A 24806-nucleotide genomic window follows, 5' to 3' on the forward strand; every position below is an offset into this window, starting at 1 on the left:
CTTCTTTTTCCCTTCAACTTGTTTGTAGATACCGTCCGGATATCAACCAATATTCATTGCGCAAAGCAGGGGAAGCGAACAACAGAAAGAGAAACATTGAGTTGTGTTTGCTCACAAGTTTAAACCCCATTCCCTTTCGATCATGTCGAACTTGATATCACGGAAAGCTTTAATCTGCTCGAAAAGATCCTTTTTGGTTGCTCCTTCGAACTATAGAAGATTATCTTCCAAAACCTCACCTCTACAATCTACATACACTGGAAATCCAGCCTCATCTGCAACAGAAGTTCTACAACCAATACATACCGATTCGAAGTCAACTTCAAAACCAGCGACTATGCCGAAGATCAGTCCTCTTTCCATATTACCTCTCAGTAATGTTATAAGATCATTGGCTATTAATACTATTTCTTCTTCTCCTGTAAGTTTTATCTGAAGTCTCGTCATTAAATTCCCATTAGAAACACTTCCTAACTGTCGCTGATAGCTACTTCTTGGTCCATCCTTAAAAATAATGACCATTCTCGCACATTCTCAAAATCCTATTCTTTCACCCGATCGAAATCCCATCTTGCGATTCTTTCTCAAAAATACATTTTACAAACAGTTTTGCGCTGGAGAAAATCACGCTGAAGTTCAAAGGACTGTTCGCGGTATTAAAGATCTTGGTTTCAAAGGTGTATTCCTTTGCTATGCCCGCGAAGTAGAGAAATCACCAGGAGCAAATATCGATGTTGAGAAATGCGTCAAAAATGAAGTTTTACCATGGGCAGAAGGTACATTAGCGACCGTTAGACTAGCCGAGCCAGGGGATTTCGTATCCATCAAAGTTACCGGAGCAGGAAGTTTAGCATTACAAGCTTTAGAGAAACAAGGAGTTTGCCACGACAGCCTTAAAAAAGCCATCGATGACATTTGCGCTTTGAGTGCTGAGCGAGGTGTTAAATTAGCATTTGATGCTGAACATGCTGCTGTACAGGCTGGAATCGATCTTTGGACTTTGAAATACATGAAGAGATACAACAAACCAGGCAAAGGAGGAGCGGTTATCTATGGTACTTATCAAGCATATCTCAAAGCTTGTCCTCAAGTTGTCGCGCACCACATGGCAATTGCACAAAAAGAGAATTTTACACTCGGTGTGAAATTAGTCAGAGGTGCATATATGGGTTCGGATCCGAGGGAGTTAATTCATGACACTAAACAAGGAACCGATGAATGTTATGATGGGATTGCCGAGGCACTTATTCGTCAAACCCCTAACTCGGTTCTCCAACCCGAAAGTGGAGAGAAAGGATTCCAAGCTGTGGATTTGGTACTTGCAGGACATAATTTGGAATCAGTTCGCAAGGCTCAGGTCATTCGTACAGAACAAGCCGAGAAAGGAGAAGATCGAATTGAACTCTGCTATGCTCAACTTCAAGGAATGGCTGATGAAGTATCTTGTGAACTTGTGGCTGAAGGGAAATTAGCTGAATCTCTCAAATCTTCTGATGATTCTAACGTTATGGTTCATGGCGGTATTAATGAGCTGACGGGTGGCACGAAAGGGGGAAAAGATATCTTGCATTTGAAGACGGATATTCCAAAGGCTTATAAATATTTGACTTGGGGTACTACAGGGGAATGCATGAAATATCTTTTGAGAAGAGCATATGAGAATAGAGATGCGGTTGGAAGAACTAGGGAGGGAAGAAATGAGATGGGTAGGGAGTTGGTTAGAAGGATGAAGGGGGTGTTTGGTGCGAGATGAGATGATGAGTTTAGAGTGTCGTTTTCACATATTGCATAGCGTGCGTCGGATTGGGATTTTGGCATTTTGCTTGTATGCGAGCATAACCATGATGTTTGAAGAGCGAAGCGGATCCTTTTGATTTTTTTGGGTAGGCTGCTTGTCCGATTGTTGGTTCATTGTAGATACCGATGTTTAGTTGGAGTTGGAGTTGGAATAGGAGTTGGATATTTACATTTTTCATAGCATCAGCATCAACATCAGTATCAGTATCAGTAAATCCATTTGATATAATACCTGCAGCCGTATGTAATTTTCCCTGTGAATATGATCCAAGGTAAGATTACTATCTAAGGAAACCTTCGAGCGCAGCGAGCAAAGGGGGTTTGGGGGCTTGCCCCCATCAATAACTGTAAGATTAAGATTAAGATTAAGTCTTATATTTATGAATGAATATACTAGATGTGATTTTGGGAGTGGGTTGATGGGTTGATGGGTTGATGGGTTGATGGGTTATTGATTGATGTTTTGAGACTCCGATGTATATATATAAAATGTTGGATCGGTGGATGTGTAGTATATACTTGTACCCCTGGTGATTTTAAAAGATTGGATATAAAAGAATAAAATATAAAAAAGATAGATTTATTTAATTATTTGTATGAGTAATAATATAATTCTTAACAAAAATCACTTTATGTTTCCCTGTAAACTAAGCAGTAGATCGATGCTAGTTAAAGATATATATCGCTTATCTAGTACAGGCATTAAACTAACATCCACCAATCCGGATAAGGTTAAGTAAATTTAAATTTTTGCCTCCGATTCGCATCATTGTGACGTCGTTGACTTGGATCGAGACATCTTTGAGGGTTAAGCTTCGGTATGGTAAGATGGAGAGAGGTAAAGAAAGAAAGGAAGAAAGCAAGAAAAGGTAAAGAAAGAGCTTAACGCGTTGGCCGCGTTGAACTTGACTCGTACTCGGGTTTGAAATTGATGGTGGAGGAATTTCTTTCTTTTACTTCTTTTTATTTATTTAGGGTTCAGATTAGATGTGCAGATGTACATATTGAGTTGAATTTCTCAAATTAAGTTTAATGTTTTTCATTTCTGCTAGATATAAATTTCCCAAACGACTTCAAGGTAGTTTCTGTTTCTCCGGATTGAAAAGAAAACAAATCATCCTACATCCTGGAACATTAAGATCCTTTTCCACATCTCAAATCCTCAGCATGTCTACGAGAAAAGCAGCAGCGGCAGCGGCAGGAAAACGCAAGGCAAGTTCTACTCCCGAACCAATTGGTCATGTCAATGGCAGCACCACGAAAAAAGCAAAAGTCAGCGATGAAGATTACGATTTATCTGAATTACGACAACCGCATCATAGTGCTAAGGAAGCAGAGGAAAATGGCATTGTGCTGCGGAAATACTATCCGCATGAAATGTGTAATCCGAGAGCTGTCGCATATAATAATAATGAATTAGCGCGACCTATCGAACTTTTGCATTCCGCGCTTGCGGATACCAAAAAAGAGAGGGAGAAAATAGATGCCAAGGATTGTGTGGTACATTGGTTTAAATGCGATTTACGTACTCGTGATAATACGGCGTTGTGGATGGCGAGTGAAAAGGCGAAGGAGAAAGGTGTTCCGCTTGTTGCGATGTATATTATCAGTCCGCAGGATTTTGAGGCGCATTTAACGGCGCCGGTTAGGGTTGATTTTATATTGAGGACGTTGGAGATTTTGAAGAGGGATTTGGCGGAATTGGATGTTCCGCTTTATGTTGAGACGGTGGAGAAGAGAAAGGGTGTTGAGGGGAGGATTCTGGAGTTATTGGGGGAATGGGGCGCGAGTCATTTATATGCAAATATGGAATATGAAGTTGACGAGTTGAGACGGGAAGCTAGGATGGTGAGAGACTGTGCTGAGAGGGGAATTGCTATGGATGTACTTCATGATACTTGTGTGGTTCGTCCTGGGGAATTGAGGAGTGGACAGGGAAAACAATATTCGGTTTATACTCCTTGGTTTAAGGCGTGGATAGCTCATGTTCATGAGAATTCGGATCTTTTGGATTTATTCGATGCTCCGGGGAAAAATCCTGCGAGTGCACGAGAGAAATTCGCAAAATTATTCGAGACGAAAATTCCGGATGCACCAGCGAATAAATCTTTAACGGATGAAGAGAAGAAAAGATTTCATTCTATGTGGCCAGCTGGTGAACATGCAGCACAAGAACGACTTTCGAAATTCGCCGATGAAAAAATAAACAAGTATGAAGAACATCGAAACTTTCCCAACTTAAATTCAACTTCCTCCCTATCAGTACATTTCGCATCTGGAACCCTCAGCGCACGAACAGCTATCCGTACCGCACGCGATCACAACAATACCAAGAAGTTAAATGCGGGATACCAAGGAATCCAAACCTGGATATCCGAAGTCGCATGGCGAGACTTCTACAAACACGTATTAGTGCACTGGCCCTACGTCTGCATGAACAAACCCTTCAAACCTGAATACACCAACATAACATGGGAATACAACAATACGCATTTCCAAGCCTGGACGGAAGGAAAAACAGGATATCCCATTGTCGATGCCGCGATGCGTCAATTGAAGCATTGCGGATATATGCATAACCGATGTCGCATGATCGTCGGATCATTCCTCGCAAAACATTTGCTCATCGATTGGAGAATGGGCGAGCGATTCTTCATGGAACATTTAATTGATGGGGATTTCGCGAGTAATAACGGAGGATGGGGATTCTGTGCCAGTACGGGGGTGGATCCGCAGCCGTATTTTCGCATTTTTAATCCCCTGCTTCAGAGTGAGAAGTTTGATGCTGAGGGGGAGTTTATTCGGAAATGGGTTCCGGAGTTGAAGTCGGTGAAGGGGAAGTTTATTCATGAGCCGTTTGGGGATAAGGTGGCTGCCGGGGTGGCGAGGAAGAATGGGTATCCCGAGAGGATTGTTGAACATAAGGTTAGTAGGGAGAGGTGTTTGGCGAGGTATAAGGAGGGGTTGGGTAAGGGGAGTGGGTAGGTTTGGGTTTTAGGTTGGAAGGTATAAGGATGGGATGGGGATGGAGATGTGTATAGTTTGTGTGAATTGGATGCGCAAGAGATAGGTAGTTATCTTAGCAGTCCAGGGTTTGTAAGATTAGCTGTAGTTGTAGATGTAGCTGTGGTTATCATTGTACATTTCATGGAATTTGATGAACATATTCACATTCACCGGTCTATTTTAAAAGTTCACTAGCGTACTCACTCACTCAAGCTAATTCAACAACCTCCAACCTCAAATAGCAACCCCTCCTCTATTAAAAAAATAAACCAGATGGATGGATAACTAAATATTTCTATGGATTTTTCAAGATATAGTTTTAAGAATATAAATATTCAATCAATCCTTTAAAAACAAAAAGAAGGTCTCTGTACCAGTTTTGTATTGTCAAATATAAATATAATATGATATAATAAAATCTGATTATTTATTTATTTACTTACTATACTTACAAATTTCTAGATATACTGATCTGGTGATTTGAATTTTGAGACGTATTCTTATACCAAGTAATACTAATTTATATTTGTATTTATAATTTACATCCATACTAGTTTTACTATTCATATATTTCTCCCTCGATTTTAATCTCAATCTCAAATTCATATATATATATTTCTCTTATATTCGTTAACATTGATATCTCATCAACAACCCCACCCACTACTTTCAACTTTTCAACTTTCTAGCCCTCAAATGTTAACCTCAAGTAGGTATTATAAATATACCCCTCCCTCCCTCCTTCCTCTCACACTAGATAACCTATCATAAGATTACATACAAGATTGAATTTGATATATTGATATCTGAGAGCTAATTGGAGATTATAATCTTAATTACAAGAATTACCAGATCAATAATCCCCGTCTCTATCTATTATCATCACACTCACTCACTCACTTTAACCAGATAATAAGATTCATCCCTAAGAAATATAATCAATATTTATCTACTTTCTACATACGTATACGTTTCCAGCAATTATGAGGAAAAGTGTGGATGGTGGTGTGATATACTCTACAGCCTGCAGGTTGAATAATTGGTCAGATGAGGACGTGATTAATTAGTAGATGAAGCAATGGTTCTGAAATATTAAGTTCTCATAATCTAATTAGAAGAAAAGAGGAGGAAGAGGATTTTATACTGATATTTGTTTCTACTGAGTGTGGGAGAGCTTAGGATTTCGGATTATTGGTAGATTGAATTAAATTTTAAGCTTCGCAGTGATAAGATGTTGTGGGCTAGAATATAAGATGTCTATGCTTATTGTATTTTGGTAAATATCAGAGAACCTGTCATCGAAGAGCTTTTGCGGTGCAATTCTGCAATTTCATGCAATGAAAGCATAGGTGAGGGTAAGATAAAGGTAAATTTCTTAATTGCTACTATAAATACAAATGCGTATTTCTAAACACCTATGTAGGTAATGCCATTCTCCTGTGCTCACTTCTCGAAAGCCTGGGCTTCATTGATAGAAATATATGGATTATCGAAAAGAGCAAGGAATTTTCATCATTTGGCAGGGTCTTAACTTGCAATCCAAGTTGTCGAAACATAAGGATCATGCAATGTTAGTAGTGTTACCACTATATCAAATCCTCGAAACCACTCAGTCGTGAGTTTTGCAGATCGCCTAGATCCCTACTAGGAGACACTCGTCATTCTACATCATTAATCGTTGGTAAAAGAAACCTCCGTAATTATTCTCTAAAAAAGAAAAATGTCCGACCCGTATCTGTGCTCCAACGAGATGCTCTAACGTCACAGCTCATCAGAAGGCCAGTATAATTATCTTTCTCCGGCTTATCCTGCTAAATGGGTTAAGTAAACCATCAAAATAGCAATCTGACTCCTCGAACATATATCACTTTGAAGTGTGGTCCGAGAAGTTTCGAAAAGCCGCCAAGGATCGTGAAAACGCTGTGTTGAAATGAGAAGTCCAGGTTCGCATAACGATCACCAGCACAAAAAAGAAGAAAGTATATTTGTTGGATGTGAATGTGTCGTTGATTCGTAATCACAAATGTGAAGTGACTATCTCAGTATGATGGCCATAAAGCTCATTCTTCCTTCACTAGATGTACATCCTCCACTTCTTCAATCCCATCCTTCCCAGGTATCCCAGCTAAAAATTGCCAAATCTATTCAAAACCAATCAGTCCAAATCCAAACATTTATAATTTCGAAAATCGTATCGAATCGAGGAAATCCTACCGAAAGAACCGAAAAGTGCGAATTTATCTTTGGGATTGACCGCTCCAGACGTTCTTCAACAAACCATCACGTTGGGCCAATCTGTTCAAAGAATCATCACTCTCTCCCATAGCTCTGATGAAACCGCAGAGAGCATAAACTTGGTTCTCGCCGGTAGCGCGTCCATTCTCATCAACCTTTGCGATGGAGATTTGAACGGATCCGTGGTCCTTGGCCTTGATGATACGGTTGGTTGCGCTGCATTTACGTGGAACGTAACTGTATAAGAATTAAAGGTTAGCATCCATTTTTGAAGATATTCCAACGATGCAATTGATCGCAGATCGAAATTTGGATAAAACGTACAGATCAACGAGTTCTCCCTTGTCGTTTTCCATTTTTGCGACTTGTTGGTTGGTGAGAAGAAGAAAGTTTTAGGGATTTCTTAATTGGCGTTGATGTCGTCGGAGGTGGAATGAAATTCAGATTCGTGGGGCTTGGGAAATGAGGGTTTCTGGTAAGCGAGAACTTTTTGTTTTAGCCATAAATCTTAGGCAATGTGGCTTTTGAGAAAGTGGCTGATGAGACAGCTATCATGTGACTTGGCGCGTTTTTCGAGTTAGTGTCGCGAGTTGCTTATTCGTATTCGTAAACAAAGGTCTGAGATTCATTAGTGAAGACTGTCTGCGAAATATTAGCATCAACATCAATTATCAATATGATATGAATATGCTCTGAAATATTGCTAATATTTACCACGACAACATCATTCACAGATATATTCAATGTGAAGACTACAATCAATTGTGTCGTGCCTTCCGTTTAAAGGAAACCGCGCCCGGCGCATAGTGTTTCTAAGTAATAATATCAAAATGGCTACCACAGATGTCTTTATTATATCCTCTTCACCACCACGACGATTGGTTTCTCATATTGCATCTTCACCGCCTTTACCTTCTTTAGACAAGATGGTCAATGGAAAGAAAGCCTCCAATTTGCGACAAGGTAGTAGTGTTGCACCTATTCCTACAGGCGCGACAATCTTTGCGAGCGCATCCACTTTGTTGAGGGAATCCTCTTCTGGATCTCTTCAAGGATTTGACAACGCTCGGTCGTTTGTAACATCTGCAGTGCAAGATGAAAATGATTTGAAGAAATCTGCGAAACCGAAAGCCCCACGAAAAACGGCTCCAAAAAAGGAAGATGGGACAGTTGAGAAGGTGGCAAAAGCGTCTCGGAAGACTGTAAAAAAGAAGGATAAAGATGTTTCTGGGGATTTCGTGGATGAGTTAGTGGGAGAGGCTGCAGAAATTATAGCCGAAAAGAAACCGCGAAAGCCTAGAGCTAAGAAGGGAGATAATGCAGAAGGAAAGAGTGGGAGTGTTGCAGAGGCGACTGTGGAAAAGAAACCGCGCAAATCTAGGGCTAAGAAAGCGGTTGACGCTACAGGGGAGGATCTTAAGGAGAAGGTACCGCGCAAATCTAGGGCGAAGAAGACCGATGTTGAAGCTGGAATTGAAACGGTGCCAAAGGAAAAGGCAGTGAGGAAGCCGCGAGCTAAGAACTCAGATTTGGACTCAAATTTACAATCTAAGATGGTAAAAGGCAGAGTGACCAAGTCCGCCGTCAATGCTTCAAATACCCACAAAGTCGAAACCTCGAAAGCCGATACAGGTAACAAACATTTTGCGCCCAATCCAATCGTCGAAGATATAGTTGCAGATGAAGGATTTGGTTTAGTGGAAGCAATCAGGAGAAGAACGAATTGGACTCCACCAAAATCGACAAAGGTTCCAATTGACCTAGAGGATAGTCCAGAAGCTCAAGAATCAGACACCAGCAAAGGATTCGCAGAGTTATTAGGGAGCTTTGGGTACAGCAGTTACCAGGCGGATTCTATAGAGAAGAGAATATCTTCTGGGGTATCCAATGGAGCCGCTGCAACAAGGAAGAGGAAGTTAATTGAGATGGTCACTACAAATATTCCCAGAGAACCCGGCTCAAAAACAACAAAAGAGAAAGCTGTCAAGAAGAAGGCTAGGACGCTCACCGACCTTGCCACATCTGCTTATGCAACAGCGGAAGATGATGATAATCTCCTTGATGCGCCCACGCCTTTACTCCAATACTTCCCTCATGCAGCTCCCGAAGGATCCACAAATAATGGCTTCAAAATACCGCCAAAGCCGAGGTCAAAGAGCCCAATGAAGAGAGTGCAAAAGTCAAAAACGGGCTCTGCAGAAGAGCCAATTCTTCTATCTCCAGAATCTGCGATGAAGCAAGTTAGTAATCAAGACTTTGTGTTCGGAACTTCAAGTCAATTGGCAAGAGAAGACTCTCCTTCATTGCTACGCGATTTACATGATGCTATGCAAGCATCTAATGAATTGGATGATTATGATGATCCTTTCGTTTCACCTCCTACCAAGATAGCCGAGAGAGGAAAAGCTGTTGTTGCTGCGAAACGGAATCTTTGGTCCATTGCTGCTCGTGATAACCATGGGGATCTGATGGATGTTGAGACAATAGACTTAGCACATACACCAGTTGCGAAGCCAGATAGAATCATGCTATCACAAAAGCCTTCATCATTAGTTACGCCCGGTAAGGATGATTGGTTTGATATTGACGAAATTGAAGATAACCGACCCCCTTCTACTCAAGTTCCATTAAGGGAGACGGGACCCATTGAGAGATCTATAAATTTTCAACTTTTGGATAGTCCTACTCAACCTAAGAATACCTCGAAGGATAGCTCCAAAGTTTTCCCACAGAAGAAAGGCACCAAATCTTTGGTTGATAAAAGCACCACTCCTAAGAAGGTCGATGCCTCCAAGATGCCTGACTACGAATCATTCACTACACCACAATTGACGAGGGAAATTCAAAAGTACAAGTTCAAGCAAATCAAAAGTCGAAAGAGGATGATTGATTTATTAATTCAGTGTTATGAAAGTCAGAATCGTCCAGCCTTGGGTGTTTTACAAGGAAACATTCCAATTATCACGCAAAATTCGTTGGAAAAGTCTAAAGATGTAGCCGACTCATCCACTCAGGTTAAGCCCACCATTCCTTCTCCTCGACGAGGCCGAGCGAAGAAAGTTACTACCTCCACTGCCTCATTACCCAAATCAAAGGCAAAGTCAAAGATGACAGATACAGTGGCATTCTTAGAAATGGATAGTGATACACCACTCTCTAAGATCCGCACACCCCAAAAATCCCGTAAGGGAAAACAACCCCTCGAAGATATTTTCGACTCTGATCACCCTATCACGCCATCACCACCACGGCGATCGGATTCCCAAATTCGAAAAATATCCAAGGCTCTGGAATTATCTCCTGATAATAATCAAGACGACGAAGCTCAGCAAGCACAGCTTTTCACTCATATCTACACTGCAATTACCAAAGCTCCACCTTCACAAGACCCATTCAATCCAAGCTGGCATGAAAAAATACTGCTCTATGATCCAATTATTCTAGAAGATCTAGCATCGTGGTTGAATACTGGAGCACTGAGTAAAGTGGGCTGGGATGAAGAAGTAGCTCCATTAGAAGTTAAGAAATGGTGTGAAAGTAAGAGTATTTGTTGTTTGTGGAAGGAAAATCAAGGTGGTGGGGCTAGGAGTAGATATTGATGATGATGATGAAGTAGTTTGTTTATTTTATGTTCTCTGCCTGTTTGGTTAGGTTGTGGTTTAGATACCCTGTTTTGTGTAAATATACATATATTGTTATGATGAATGAGGGGGATTGTTGCTGCTGCTGGGTATGTATCTTATCATTGGAGAGTAATTAGTTGTGATAACAATCAGGTTTCGGATTTTAAATTTATTATTTATATCGTCTTCGTGACATATTGCTATCTGGAAGATGAGTTGAAAAATATATTACGCGATGGTATATATTTAAGAAATTATTCAGAGGCGATTTGTCTTTGTCATAAAAATTGCCAGTGATTTATTTTTGAAGAGTACTATATTGACATATATTCATGCTGGATGGAGACTAATGAATAAACATACATAAGAATAATTCATTCAAAACCTGGTATTGTATATAATACGGAGTAATTTTGGGAGTTGTGAATGGGGTTCTTGTGTGAAGGTTGTGATGATTATGATGGTATAATAGGAATTATGATCAAGTAAGTATCCATTATCATGTCGGGATGCTATTATAATCATAATCATAATTATAACGAATTCCTCATACAAGAAAAGAGGTCCATGAAGAGAACACAGCTCAGCTCAGCTCAGCTCATATAAGCTTTAATCAGCAGTTCCACTCTTCCCACTCGCATATCTACTAGCCTTTTCTCTCCCCACCAATTTCAACGGTCTATAAACCGGATCCCACATCTGTTCTCTAATCCACTCCTCCAAATCCCCATCATTACCCGGGATACCCTTTTCCTGCGCCAGACCCTCCTCAACCGAACATCTAATAACCGCTTTCGCGATATGAACGCTAATTTCACGCACATCCGCAACATCAGGTAATAAACCCTTGTCTGGATTTTTCAACGCGGGACTTTGAGAAGCGAGTGCTTTGACGGCGGAGACGAGCATTTTATCACTTAGTAATTTTGTGCGGGAGAGAACGCATCCGAGTCCTATGCCGGGAAAACAGGTCGAGTTGTTGCATTCTGCGACTTCGTATTCGTGGTCTTCGTATTTGACGGGGGGGAAGGGGGAGCCGGTTGCGATTAGGGCTTTGCCTTTGGTCCATTCGTTTATATCTTTTGGATCGGCTTCGTGGAGACGGGTTGGGTTGCTGAGGGGGAAGATGATGGGTCGTTCGACGTGGGAGGCCATTTCTTGGATGATTTCTTTGGTGAAGGTTTTTGGTTGCGTGGATGTTCCGATTAGGATGTGTGGTTTTACTGTTTTGATTACTTCGAGAAGGTTTCCATGGTCTTTGTCTTTCCATTCGGAATCTTCACGAGCATATGGAATTTGTGCATGAGTGAGTTTGTCACCGTGTGACTTTAGGAGAAGACCGGGTTTATCAACGCAGTAGATTTGTTTGGCGGCTTCTTCCTTGGATTTTTCACTATCAGCAGCAATGGCATCACGAACCTGATCTGCGATTCCTGTTCCGGCTGTACCGGAACCAAAGACAACGATTCGGGTGTCTTCAAGTTTGATTTTGCTCACGTGAAGACCTGCCATCATTGCTGCGAGTGTTACACATCCAGTTCCTTGAACATCATCGTTGAAGCATGCCATTTCAGGACGATATCTGTCGAGGATTCTTCGGGCTGCGTAACTGTTAGTGTTTATTCTAGAGTTGTAGGAAATTTTGCTTACCATTTGGAAGACCAAAATCCTCAAAATGGATATACGCCTTGGGATAAAGCTTTTTAGCATTTTGGACAAATTTGTCCACAAAATCATCGTACTCTTTTCCTCTTACCCTGGGCTTTTTCAAGCCAAGATACAAGTCATCATTGAGAAGCTTCTCATTATCGGTTCCACAATCCAATACAACTGGGAGTGTTCGATTTGGATGAATACCAGCACAAAGTGTTGTGAGGACTAGCTTTGCGACTGAGATCAAGACACCACCAACTCCTTGATCACCAATTCCGAGAATTTCTTCTCCATCTATGGACTATTAGCACTCTGTTGTAAATGTGATTTTACTCAACGTACCAGTAACAACGATATAATCAATATCATCTGGTCCACCCCATTGAGCTAGATCATCATGAACACGATCCGTATCATCGATATTTAAGAAGCAACCAGCAGGTCTTCTAAATATTCTAGAATAGTTCTCAATTGCCTCGCCTTCTGTTGGAGTGTAAATGATGGAGAACATTTCCTTCATATGTTCTTGAATTAACTATCATGAATTAGAATAGCTCTATTGTGTCTGCATTTTACGTGATACTCAAAAAGTCCAAAACTTGTATCACCCAAAGGCCCAGCCAGATTTCGTGTAAGTACTAGGTACTTAATAAAAGTAGAAAACTCACTCTGTAAAAAAGAACCTCATTCTGATCCGCTAATGAAGTCATAAAAGTATTCTTCGCCAAATCACTGTCTCTTGAAGAATACTGCTCATAAGCTCTTTTAACCTGTTGATCCAAAGTCGACACGCTCGACGGCAACAAACCCGTCAACTTAAAGGTTCTTCGTTCATCCGCTGGAAAACCCGCTCCTTTATTGAGATATGGTGTGTTGAGGAGTGCGGTACCCGTAAGAGCACATTCTAATGGACCGCTGGTGCTGAGGGGTAGATGGCCGAACTTGGGATGTTTTTCATTCGGTTTGGTACGTTTGTGATGGGAGGAGATGTGTTTTTGATGTGTGTGATTGGAGGATGACATGGTTGATTGTTGTCGAGTGGTTAGTGAGGGGATTCGGAGGTGGTTGTTGTGATTGTGTGGGGTTGATGTCAGATTGTTGTATTTGAGGGGATTAAGATTTCGTTTGAAGGCTTGAGCCATGTAATGGTTAAAAGAGTTGAGGGGGTAGATTGAAGAAGGAAAGGTTACTATGTATTGATAAATTCACTTTGGTCAAAGATATGTAGAATGGGATGTAAGTCTGTCGGTGGTCTGAAATAGATGATGTCCATGTCCTCGATGTCGCACTGTTAGACAAATCTAGTGTACGGAATATGACGTTACCTGATATAACATGTTGGAACACTTGAAGTGGAAAGCTTGATTTAACATGGCATGATTTGTTAGATGATTAGTACTCCGTATTCTCATACGATTCATATCTTGTTATAAATAATGGAGCATATTTGATTCAACCAATATAATGTGGTTGTGTTTGGTTGATATACCTAGTACTTGGCCTATCAATTAGCTCTTGGATAAGTACTAGGTACACTTTCCTATCGATTGTTCTTGCCAGAACTATAACATTTAACAGTCGTGCGTTGACCTGATATCCAAACAAGAAATACATTCATTGTGTGCTGTAAATTTACGCCTTCCTTGATGTTCACATCACCCTTATCTGTCCTTTACGGACTACAGATATTAGAGTCTGGCCCATCTTCAATCTAACAAGCACTATCAAGACATTGACGAATGAAATACACAGGTACTTTAGACTGACATGACACTTTACCGCATCTGGTAATCTTGCTCTAGCAAATCCAGCTGCTAGCTTTACCTAACAAAGTATTCACAGTGACGGAGACGAGAGCATAATTAGATCCGGATGTAGTATTGTACATCTTTCAAAAGCTAGACTAAATATGGTTCGCACCGTCTGCCCTATCTAACCCATGCGGCTTTTCCCGCTTGTTTACGGATAACATTTTTGAAGCTATTCAAGAATGTACAGTTCGTGAACATTCTGTCAACGGATTCAAAGGCACTCTTCGATCAGGACTATCATAATATGGACATTCACCTCATCAAGTGATTAAAGTTATGGTCTAGTTATGCAAATTATATATCAGAAGAACGGGTCAAACACACCTAATGCTAAGTCTATTTGAACCAGCTTCCGTGGTCGATTTGTGTTGTGATATTTGATTCTACCTGGAGGAAGCTTTCATGCGAGTTTTACCATATGAATCTCCCATTTAACTTACCCCAACTAGGTATACTAGAGCGTTGGATCTGTTGCCGCAGAACCTCAACTGCAGCAAGTATAGTCACATCACGAGAGCTGTCACCTCGAACTTCCTGGAGACCTGTTCGGCTGTCCATCTTGTTCATCATCAATCTGAATCGATACTGAAAAATAGCATTATCATTTGGCAGAGAAATGTAGGTACGCAAGGAGCCACACTCCTGTAGGGCTCTCATGAAGAGTAGGAGTATGGACTATGAAGGTCCTTTAATTAGTCTTGCAAGATATCCTCTTGTGAAGGTATAATCCCGAAAGATCATACCTCATTTCAACCTCCATTCAATATCGACACAAGACGCGAAGATATTGAAAGGCTCTTCGAGAGAAGAGTCTCATAGATGAGTACCAATAAAGGCTGAGTGATTGATCAAGGTGTTGCTGTTATGTGTGTGGCATTTGAACCGGAAAAGAAGAATACTCCCCACCCTCCTTCATCCTACCTCTATCCTGTCCATTGACTTACCATTCCCGTACTCGAAGATTCGACTTTTGTACAAGAGAAGATCGAGTCACCACTTGACTTAAACTTGTGTATACCTACCTAGGTCGTAGTTGATAGATTTTATGCTTGTGGTTGCCATTCAGAAGAAATCTTTGGTGTTAGAGTTTGGAGAGAGCAGAATTTACTTTTGTCCTCGAAAAACCCAGATGAAGAGGTCCAAGCTCATGCAATCACGTGATAGTAAGGTTCACACTAATCTAAGTTTGATGAGATCGACAAGACCATCTCGCCCGAAAACACGAAATCTACCAAACCAGCTTCCATCCTTTCGCAGCTGCTTGTGAACACACCAATTGTGAATCTTCAAAGTTCCGTTTGTCTTTAATATTTCATTCCGATATACTTTTACTCTCAATATATCTATCGTTTAATCAACATAATGGTAGGAAAGAAGAAGCGCGGTCATCCCGATATCGAGGAGTTATTGGCTCGTCCTTGGTGTTATTACTGTAAGTCCCGCCACCTCAATTCCCATCGTCGCGCATTCACGTTTCTAACAATTTTTATCTTGCAGGTGAGCGCGATTTCGATGATTTGAAAATCCTCATCTCTCATCAAAAGGCGAAGCATTTCAAATGCGAAAGATGTGGTCGACGATTGAACACTGCTGGAGGTACATCAGAATCTACTTCCTTACCTCGTTTACTCAAGCTAATTGAAAATCCGCAGGACTCTCCGTTCATATGAACCAAGTACATAAAGAAACTCTGGCAAGTGTCGACAATTCTCTTCCGAATAGACAGGGTCTCGAGGTTGAAATCTTTGGTATGGAAGGTATTCCGGAAGATGTGGTTCAAGCACATAATCAGCGCATAATTGCAGGTTTCTATCAAGCGGAACAAGATCGTCGTGCCGCTACTGGAAACCCTGCTCCAGGGACCACCAATGCCAATGGTGGTCAATCGAAAAAGCCCAAGGTTGAGTCACCGGCAGAGTTGAAGAAAAGGTTAGCAGAGCACAAAGCTCGAAAAGCTGAACAAGCAGCAAATGGTAGTAGTGGTGCAAATACACCTTTAGATGGTGGTATTCACAGTGCTGCAAGTCCTTTGAAGACGACGCAAAGCCCTGGTGCATTCGTAAGTCTATACTGTCATCTCGATAAGACCAATACTAATCTCTTGAATAGAATAACTCGCCATTCCCTACTCCTCAAAATTCTTATGGTGCTACACAAGGTGCGGGTTATGGATCATTTTCTCAAGAACCGTACAGTCAACCTGCGGCAGCTTACCAACAGCCATATAACCAGCAGCCGCCATTTCCCGGACCTCCTGGTCCACCGTTTCAACCTCAATTTTCCCCTACGCAATATACACCTAATGTTTATCAGCCGTCCCCATTCGGCGCAGGTTCCCCTCCTCCAGGGCCCTTCAACGGGTATCAGCCGCCACCGTCTCACACTCCACCTACACATGGTGGTCTTCCCAATCGACCCCCAAGTCTACCAGCAGCACCTGGTCTACCTCAAAGGCCATCCTTTGGTGCACCGCCAGTTCCATCATATCAAATGCAACAGATTCATCAGAAAGGTGGATGGAATGGTAATGGATGGAATGGACAAGATCAAAATTCAGCTATGTCATCAGCTTATCCTCATCCTCCAGGCCTTAATGTGGAACATTCGACTAACGCATCTACTGTGGATGACCTTGTTTCAGGCGCTGCCAGAGATGCTGATGATGACATTGACAAGATAATCAGAATGGCAGAGGCAGGTATTAAACCACCGAAGAGAGACTCAGTCGATCCATTTAAAACCGAAACTTCAGAAGCAGCCGCTGCTCCTGAAAGTGCCGACAAATCAGAGCAAAAATCAGAAGGAAAGACCGACGTCGCCGAGAAGAAGTCGAAGAAAGATAAGCCAATGAAGATGATATACTCAGATAATGATGTCAGTCCGGAGGAGAAGATGGCGAAGATGCCCAGGTACGCATTTGTCCCAGATGGAAAGAATGAAACGTCCCTTGAGGAATCTGTTGCTGCCGTTACTGTCAACAATTGATATATTGGATGATATTTCGAGGACATTTCGCAGATTTTTCTCGCAAGATCACTCCCAAAGCACACTTCGTGGATGTCGTTCCACCTGCGAGGTTTCGGATATCCCGACCCAATGCGATTACAGGCAACAAATTCGATGGGCAGGAATAGTGCTGAAAACAGCTAAGTTTTTCGGGAACATGTTTGTTTGACTTGACATTATCTGAAAATTACGCCTTCTGACTTTAGGGTCTACGATGAGGTCTTTGGGGTTTTCATGCATGATATTGGTAGGTTTCGCCGATGATGGTTTTGGGCATTACAATTTAGAAAAGAAAACACTACGGATGAGAATACTTTTTTTGTGGAGGTCGCAGAATGAAAGAGGAGGCTTGCTTGTAAGTACTTCAAGGTTGGCGATCTCTACATCATCACTTTCTATAATTTCAAAATAACTCTTTCGTATTCAATCACCGCTTCGTAATTTTCGTGAATTATTATGTTTTGTTTGCAAGTATGTAGTTGGAAAATAGCCGTTGCAACCTTGCCATAGTTGGTGGAAGTCATTTTGAGCCGATAGGTACGGGTATTATACCAATGAAGTTTATTATTTGAGTTATTCATTCCAAGGTTCTTGGCAATCTTGTTGCATCTTCGGGTCAAATACATGCTCCCAGTCACCGTTTCCCCGCTGTTGCAAGCAGCCATATGTGATTTGTTCATTTACTCTATTCAGGCTAAATAGGAGCATGGCATGTCGAAACCCCGCAAAATCATTCTGCCGATCTCCACACTACTTTGGGAAGGAAGCTAGACCATTCTACATTACGGGTAAGTTCACCGATACTTGATTCAGCTTGGCTACATGATGATGCTACACTGCAACGCTGTCAGGCACAATGAAAACGTTTGTAAAGATGTGCATTTATCCCACTTTCAACCCATGATGATTGGACTGACTAGCATAAGTTTCTCTCTGGAACATCTGCATATGTGACGGTTATATCCTTTGACCCATTACTTACCGTAAACTGCGGGAGTTAAGTTTAGGCGGAATAGCTTCTATAGGGGACCCCGGATTTTCATTTTCGAGAATTTCGTTGTAATGGTTAATTACCGCTTGATTCCTACTTCCATTGCTCTTCAATTCCACCTCAGTTTTCCTTTCATTTGATATCTTTACTAGGTTACATGTCTTTCCCATATTCATTCATGCCGTGATCAAAATATCAATCACAGAAAATTCAGGATGAAGTCTTCCGACCTCCTTCGATTACCTCTTTTCCTTACTTCATTAACATTCCTCTTTCCCTTGACTGCAGCATTAGGCCAAAATCCAACGATTACAACGACAAAGCCGACAAATGGAACATCTTCGCATTTGCAGATTGCTGGTAAAGGACTCAATGCGCAGATATTGTTAAGTAAAGAAGAATGGTGGGGTGTCTTGAGGGTAGCGGAGGATTTGGCTGGAGATTTGGGAAAGGTTGTAGGGGAAAACTTGACCTTAGCTTATTGGGATGGTAATTCTGGGCCAGATGCTTCGAAAGTGGATCCTGGTGATGATAGCAATGGCCGACCAAAACTGCCTCATCAGGGAAGCGGACGGAACAACGGTAATGGAGAAGGAGGAGTAGTGGGTGATATCGCAAATCCTGGTGGCGATACGGGACATAATGCAACAGTTGACAGTGGTACCGGTGGCGCAATCGAAGTACTTTATACTTATAGAGCACCGACGAATAACATTAATGTAAGTATATTTCAATATTCTCTCATGATAATTTACCAGGCCTGGTGGAATTGTGTCATTTCACATCTCATTTGATCCAAAGATGAGGAATCTTACACAAAAACAGTACACTGTTGGTCCAGAACAAAATTTTACCGGTCCTACTCTTCAACCATCCGACCCTTCATCCACGGTCCTGATTGTTGGAACTCTCACACAATCTCCACTCATCACCCAATTAATCTCATCAGGTCTCATAGATCCAAATCCGATTAGAGGAAAATGGGAAGCATTCATGTCGGTCATCATTCAAAATCCTCTACCTGGTATTGATAAAGCAATGGTAATCGTAGGGAGTGATCTCCGAGGTACCATATATGGACTTTATGATATTAGTGAACAAGCAGGTGTTAGTCCTTGGTGGTGGTGGGCGGATGTGCCGGTGAGAACAAAAGATGGTGTTTGGGCATTAAGTCCAAATGCGACACATCATCATGAATCAAGAGCAGAAGGAGGTTCTGAACCGACGGGTCCACATGCAAGCGGTAGGATGCAGATTTTAAAGATTCAGGATACGCCGAGTGTGAGATATAGAGGGTTCTTTTTGAATGATGAACAACCCGCTTTGACGAATTGGATTAAGTGAGTTTTTGTATCCACGTACTCTCTCTTTTACAGAGGTTGTGGGAGAAAAAGGTATTACTGCTAACAATCCTAGTGCGAATTATCCACAAGGAAAATATGGACCAGGATTCAATCATTACTTCCACTCTCGTGTCTTTGAACTTTTATTGAGATTGAGAGCAAATTATTTCTGGCCCGCTCAATGGAATAGTATGTTCAATGTGGACGATTATGCCAATCAACCATTGGCAGATGCTTATGGAATTGTGATGGGAACAAGTCACACAGGTTTGTTCCATCCAAGTATGGCCATTTCATAGTACTAATCTGGAACCACTCTAGAACCAATGACGCGTGCCACTAAAGAATGGTCTACTTTTGGAGCGCAATATGGCGGTAATGGCCAATGGGAATACGACACTAACAATGCATCCGTTGATCCATTCTTCAAATACGGCGCTCAGCGTGCTGTTCCCTATGTTGCAAATACTTTGTTCACGATGGCAATGCGTGGATCCGGCGATACTGCTCTTTCCTTGACTCAAGCCGAGGCTATTGCACTTCTAGGAGACGTGGTAACAAAACAAAGGCAAATATTTGGGGAAGTATTCGAGGGAAGGAATGTAACTGAAATTCCCCAAATGTGGTGTCTATACAGTGAGGTTCAAGGGTATTATGAGGCGGGGATGAAGGTTCCAGATGATATCACCTTGTTGTGGGCGGATGATAATTTTGGGAATGTGAGAAGGTTGCCATTGGCTAATGAGACGAGTAGGACTGGTGGTGCTGGTGAGTAAATCATTAGTTGTGTTTGGTTAAGTCATAGTTGAAGATGCTAATATGTTGTTGAACAGGTGTTTATTATCACGTGGATTATGTTGGGTCACCTCGAGATTATAAATGGATTAATACTATTCAGCTTGAGAAGACTGTCGAGCAGGTTAGTACCATTCAATTCCTATCCTTAACCGTAATATTACAAACCTAATGAACCTACTCATAACAGATGCAACTTGCTTCTGCCCGTCAAGCAAACAGAATTTGGATGCTCAACGTTGGTGATCTTAAACCCCTTGAGATTCCTATTAATCACTTCATGGATCTCGCCTACGACACATCTAAATGGGGCTATGATTCTGTTCCTCAATGGCTCGAATTATGGGCTACGCGAGAGTTTGGTCCTGAATACGCTTCCAATATCTCAAGCATCATGGATACATATGGCATGATGGCGGCAAGGCGAAAATACGAAAATATTGATATGACAGTCTATTCAGTGATCAATTACAATGAAGCAGATGCCATCCTCGCCCAATGGGAACAATTGGCTCAAGAGGCTCAAGCAATTTATGATAAGTTAGGAGAAGATTGGAAACCAGCTTATTATGAGATGATTTTACAACCAGTACTTGGAGGACAAGTTGTCAATCAAATACATATTGGTGCCGGGAAGAATGCGCATTATACCGAGCAGAAGAGAAATGCTGCGAATGAGATTTATCAGCAGGTATTGGATGCTTTTAAAATGGATCATAAATTGACGCAGAGATATCATGATTTACTTGGTGGGAAGTGGAATCATTTCTTAGACCGTGAGTATTTCCTTCTTTGCCGGAGGCCTTTCGTGGCAATAGACTAACAGCTAATAGAAACCCATCTTGGATACGATTACTGGCAACAACCAATGCGCAATGCTCTTCCTCCTATGTCATATGTTCAAGATCTCGAAACTTCTCTTGCAGGAAATCTAGGTGTCGGAATCGAAGGATCAAATGCCACAGTATCTGGAGATGACAATTATCACACACTTTCCTCAGAAGTACTTACTCTACCTCCTATGGATCCATATGGACCACAAACACGTTATGTCGATATCTTTGCTCGCGGACTTCTCGGTTGTAGCTGGACTATTAATGCTTCTCAACCATATGTTCATTTCTCCCAAAGCACAGGTATAACCGGCGGATCAAATGGAACTGATACACGCATCTACGTATCCATCGACTGGTCATCCACACCACCAGCTCCAAACAGCACAATCGTAACCCTCCTCATAACCTCCTCTTGCGAAAACGGTCAATGGGGAAACTACGGACCACCATCCGTTCTCCTCCCCGTAAACCACACCCTCGTCCCCACAAACTTCACCAACGGCTTCGTAGAAACCGACCGTCACATCTCCATCGAAGCAGATCACACCTCCTACTCCACATCCGTAAACGAAATATCCTACATCACACTCCCCGGACTCGGTCGTACCAACAGCGGCGTAACTCTTTCCCCCGTCCTAGCACCCACTCAAAATACCACCAGCGGTCCTTACCTCCTCTACAATCTCTACACATTCACCGCTGTCCCCATCACAAATATCACCCTTTTTATCTCTCCATCATTAAACCAAAATGGTAGAGAAAGAACTCTTAAATATGCAATAGCGATGGATGATGAAGTTCCTCAGATAAGACAATTTGTCCCAAGTAGTGTTAGTACGGCTATTTTTCCGACAGGGTGGGCTGGAGCGGTCGTAGATGGTGTTTGGGGACAGAGTAGTGGGAATACTACTACGACTAGTCATGGGGCGTTTAAGGTTACTGGGAAACATACTTTGAAGATTTGGGCGATTGAACCGGGGGTGGTTTTTCAGAAGAGTAAGTTTTCTTTTTTTTGTGGGTTTTTATGAGAGGAAGAGAGGAAGAGGATTGTCATTATACTTCTTGTTTTCTTTTATTTTGTTTCATTTCATTCTATCCTGAGTCAGGCTAAGAAGATAAAAATCCCATCAACTAACCTAAACTCAAACTCATAGTAATAATCGATATGGGCGGTGTACGTCAGAGTTTTCTTGGACCACCGGAAAGTTTTCGCATTGGAGGGAGTGAAGAGATTGGAAAGGGGAAGACGAATTTTGCGGGGGTGGATGTGAGGAGGTGGGCTGGGGGTGTTGTTTAGACATGGTTTTGAGATGGAGGGGTACGATAGGTGAGGGGTAAGGAATGGGGGGTAAGGGATAAGGGATGAAGGATGGGAATTGGTGGGTTTTTGTTTGAGGAGGTGGGGGGTTGCGTATTCATATATACACACATGTACACACATACATATACATATACACATATACACACACGAACACGCTAGATATACATATAAATACACAAACAATAAAAACATCACCCTAATATAAGTCCTCCTAACCTGATCTACTCTTCCCTCATCTAATCCTGATCCTGATCCCGATTCCCATCCTATCAATACTCAGCAAAGTAAAACCTTCTATATCACATCTATCCTCCTACAACTAGCCCTAGACAGTATACAAGATTTCTAATTATTAACGCTATAATAAGTATTTCATAGATTTTCTTTCTTCACCCTAAATAGTTCTCTTTCTTCCTTTATTGAATGATTACCAGAAGTCAAGTTGGATATTTTGTATGGTGAGATTTTGTTAGTAAGAGGTGGGGAAGGGAGGAGATTAGAAGGTGGTTTGGTGTTACGTGACGGTTGTTACCCACTAGTGGCTCACGTGCACTAGCCCTGTATATAAAGACCTTCTTACTTAGAATCTTCTTAGTTCTTTAGTTTTAGATTCTAAGTGATTGAATTGACTCCGTTTACGACTTTTCCGTCACATTTGGGGTTATAGGATCTTGAGTGCGAGATGTGAGATATAAAATATAAGATATAAAATATAAGATATAAAATATAAGATATAAAATATAAGATATAAAATATAAGATATAAAATATAAGATATAAAATATAAGATATAAAATACTTAAGAATTTGGGGTTGGAAGGAAGTAGAGGGATTTTGGGATTAGAGTGATTTAGGGATTTAGGGATTTGGGTTTAGAGGGGGAAAAGAGGAGAGAAGGAGAGAAGAGCGCTCTTGAATATAATTATGTGTGACCAAAAGGGTGTTTATAGACCAGCAATTGTATTTAACTTAGAATCTACAGGTGAAGAGCACCTGTAGATGGGGATAGCTACTCTATATATACACAAATGAATGGCCTAGCCGCAATGGCTAGGCAAAAAGAAGTCATATTTATCCCTCCAATGATCTTACTTTACCGATAACCATTGATACCTAGTACTTGTTCGGATCTGATCCTCAGATCACCTAAATCGTATACTAATCCCGAGTAATCGTATCATGTGTGGACATGGTTAATGTACCTGAGGTTTCTTATATAATAAGGGTGGGAGGAAAGCAGGGATTTCCGTCACATTATGATTATAAATTGAAAAGTTTCTCTTTAGTAAGTATTGTATCATTTGCTATTATTTTTATATTAAGAATATTTTGTACGATGAAATAAATCAATTGTATTTATATTATAGTCGTCGTTTAAAAGTTGAAGCTAGTCCCCACTAATAAAAGCTAATGCTCAGCCTTAAATACAGAGTAGCTAGATTGGAATGCGGGGTTGATCGCCGTTCGAGTCATACATGACGACACCTTCCATAATAAAAATATATAAATATATTTTATGAAGATAATATAAAACCATACAAACCACTCTATTATTCTCCAAACATCCAGTCTTTACTTTACTTAACCTCAAACAAAATTCTCATTCAATTCAATTTTCTATACAATTACAGCAATACTAGAGCTCACAAAGAAATCAACAAAATGAGTAACAACGGACCAATCTTCTTTTGGCAACCCGATGATCATGATTATCCATGGTTATCTCAACATCACATATGTGAATTCATTGATGAAACCGGTCAAAAATTCACAAGTACCGAACAGTTTGTTTCCTTTCTCTTCTCTTTCCCCAGTATTCTTCACTCATAACTTCATCCAGATATATGATGTACCACAAAGCTCTCCATTTCAACGACATCCCCACCTCCCAAGAAATACTCACCACTACCAATCCCTCAAAAATCAAATCTCTCGGACGCCAAGTCAAAAGTTTCGATAGTAAGAAATGGGATAAAGTTAAGTTTCAAATCGTCACTCAAGGGAATGTATTGAAGTTTTCGAGAGGAGGAAAGGAGTTAAGAGAGAAGCTTGAGAAGACGGGGGATAGGGAATTGGTTGAAGCGAGTTCTTATGATAGGATTTGGGGGATTGGTGTTGAAGGTGGGGTTGAGGAATGTCAGAGACAGGAGAGAGATGGGGTTTTGGAGGGGAAGAGGAAGGAGTGGGGGAAGAATTTATTGGGGTTGGCGATTGTGGAGGCGAGGAGATTGATTAGGGAGAGTGAGAAGGGGAAGGAGAAGGAGGAGGAGAAGGAGAGAGAGGAGGAGAGAGAGAATGAGGAAGAGGAGTGATATTCACTCTTATGGCATGATTTGAATGTCAGTTTGGTTGAGTTTGGTTGAGGCAGCATGTGAGATGAGTCTTATAAG

General features: G+C 41.3%; 10 protein-coding genes across 10 annotated transcripts; 6 read left to right on the forward strand and 4 right to left on the reverse strand.

Moving 5' to 3' along the window:
- Positions 1 to 514: 514 nt before the first annotated feature.
- On the forward strand, positions 515 to 1753 carry SS1G_12075 (hypothetical protein; the record flags this gene model as incomplete). Its single annotated transcript, XM_001586996.1, has 1 exon — positions 515 to 1753. One exon carries the CDS (start codon positions 515 to 517, stop codon positions 1751 to 1753), a length of 1239 nt encoding a protein of 412 aa, XP_001587046.1.
- A 1211-nt stretch (positions 1754 to 2964) lies between these two features.
- On the forward strand, positions 2965 to 4897 carry SS1G_12076 (hypothetical protein; the record flags this gene model as incomplete). The annotated part of the gene is made up of 2 exons (XM_001586997.1): positions 2965 to 4722; positions 4868 to 4897. 2 exons carry the CDS (start codon positions 2965 to 2967, stop codon positions 4895 to 4897), a joined length of 1788 nt encoding a protein of 595 aa, XP_001587047.1.
- A 2143-nt stretch (positions 4898 to 7040) lies between these two features.
- SS1G_12077 (40S ribosomal protein S21) lies at positions 7041 to 7394 on the reverse strand (the record flags this gene model as incomplete). The annotated part of the gene is made up of 2 exons (XM_001586998.1): positions 7041 to 7275; positions 7363 to 7394. 2 exons carry the CDS (start codon positions 7392 to 7394, stop codon positions 7041 to 7043), a joined length of 267 nt encoding a protein of 88 aa, XP_001587048.1.
- A 474-nt stretch (positions 7395 to 7868) lies between these two features.
- Positions 7869 to 10637, forward strand: SS1G_12078 (hypothetical protein; the record flags this gene model as incomplete). Its single annotated transcript, XM_001586999.1, has 1 exon — positions 7869 to 10637. The coding sequence occupies one exon, from the start codon at positions 7869 to 7871 to the stop codon at positions 10635 to 10637; it is 2769 nt and encodes a 922-aa protein (XP_001587049.1).
- A 633-nt stretch (positions 10638 to 11270) lies between these two features.
- Positions 11271 to 13336, reverse strand: SS1G_12079 (hypothetical protein; the record flags this gene model as incomplete). Its single annotated transcript, XM_001587000.1, has 4 exons — positions 11271 to 12262; positions 12312 to 12608; positions 12657 to 12849; positions 12983 to 13336. 4 exons carry the CDS (start codon positions 13334 to 13336, stop codon positions 11271 to 11273), a joined length of 1836 nt encoding a protein of 611 aa, XP_001587050.1.
- A 467-nt stretch (positions 13337 to 13803) lies between these two features.
- SS1G_12080 (predicted protein) lies at positions 13804 to 15072 on the reverse strand (the record flags this gene model as incomplete). The annotated part of the gene is made up of 4 exons (XM_001587001.1): positions 13804 to 13815; positions 13951 to 13979; positions 14566 to 14800; positions 15070 to 15072. The coding sequence occupies 4 exons, from the start codon at positions 15070 to 15072 to the stop codon at positions 13804 to 13806; spliced, it is 279 nt and encodes a 92-aa protein (XP_001587051.1).
- A 415-nt stretch (positions 15073 to 15487) lies between these two features.
- SS1G_12081 (hypothetical protein) lies at positions 15488 to 17110 on the forward strand (the record flags this gene model as incomplete). The annotated part of the gene is made up of 4 exons (XM_001587002.1): positions 15488 to 15557; positions 15623 to 15721; positions 15778 to 16184; positions 16235 to 17110. 4 exons carry the CDS (start codon positions 15488 to 15490, stop codon positions 17108 to 17110), a joined length of 1452 nt encoding a protein of 483 aa, XP_001587052.1.
- Positions 17111 to 17526: 416 nt separating this feature from the next.
- SS1G_12082 (predicted protein) lies at positions 17527 to 17796 on the reverse strand (the record flags this gene model as incomplete). Its single annotated transcript, XM_001587003.1, has 1 exon — positions 17527 to 17796. The coding sequence occupies one exon, from the start codon at positions 17794 to 17796 to the stop codon at positions 17527 to 17529; it is 270 nt and encodes an 89-aa protein (XP_001587053.1).
- A 541-nt stretch (positions 17797 to 18337) lies between these two features.
- On the forward strand, positions 18338 to 22393 carry SS1G_12083 (hypothetical protein; the record flags this gene model as incomplete). The annotated part of the gene is made up of 8 exons (XM_001587004.1): positions 18338 to 18841; positions 18948 to 19462; positions 19539 to 19732; positions 19787 to 20233; positions 20299 to 20384; positions 20451 to 21036; positions 21094 to 22092; positions 22251 to 22393. The coding sequence occupies 8 exons, from the start codon at positions 18338 to 18340 to the stop codon at positions 22391 to 22393; spliced, it is 3474 nt and encodes a 1157-aa protein (XP_001587054.1).
- A 1685-nt stretch (positions 22394 to 24078) lies between these two features.
- SS1G_12084 (hypothetical protein) lies at positions 24079 to 24728 on the forward strand (the record flags this gene model as incomplete). Its single annotated transcript, XM_001587005.1, has 2 exons — positions 24079 to 24200; positions 24257 to 24728. 2 exons carry the CDS (start codon positions 24079 to 24081, stop codon positions 24726 to 24728), a joined length of 594 nt encoding a protein of 197 aa, XP_001587055.1.
- Positions 24729 to 24806: the final 78 nt, after the last annotated feature.

The sequence above is a fragment of the Sclerotinia sclerotiorum genome, genomic scaffold (genome assembly GCF_000146945.2).
Source record: "Sclerotinia sclerotiorum 1980 UF-70 scaffold_19 genomic scaffold, whole genome shotgun sequence".
In the NCBI taxonomy this organism is placed as follows: domain Eukaryota; kingdom Fungi; phylum Ascomycota; class Leotiomycetes; order Helotiales; family Sclerotiniaceae; genus Sclerotinia; species Sclerotinia sclerotiorum.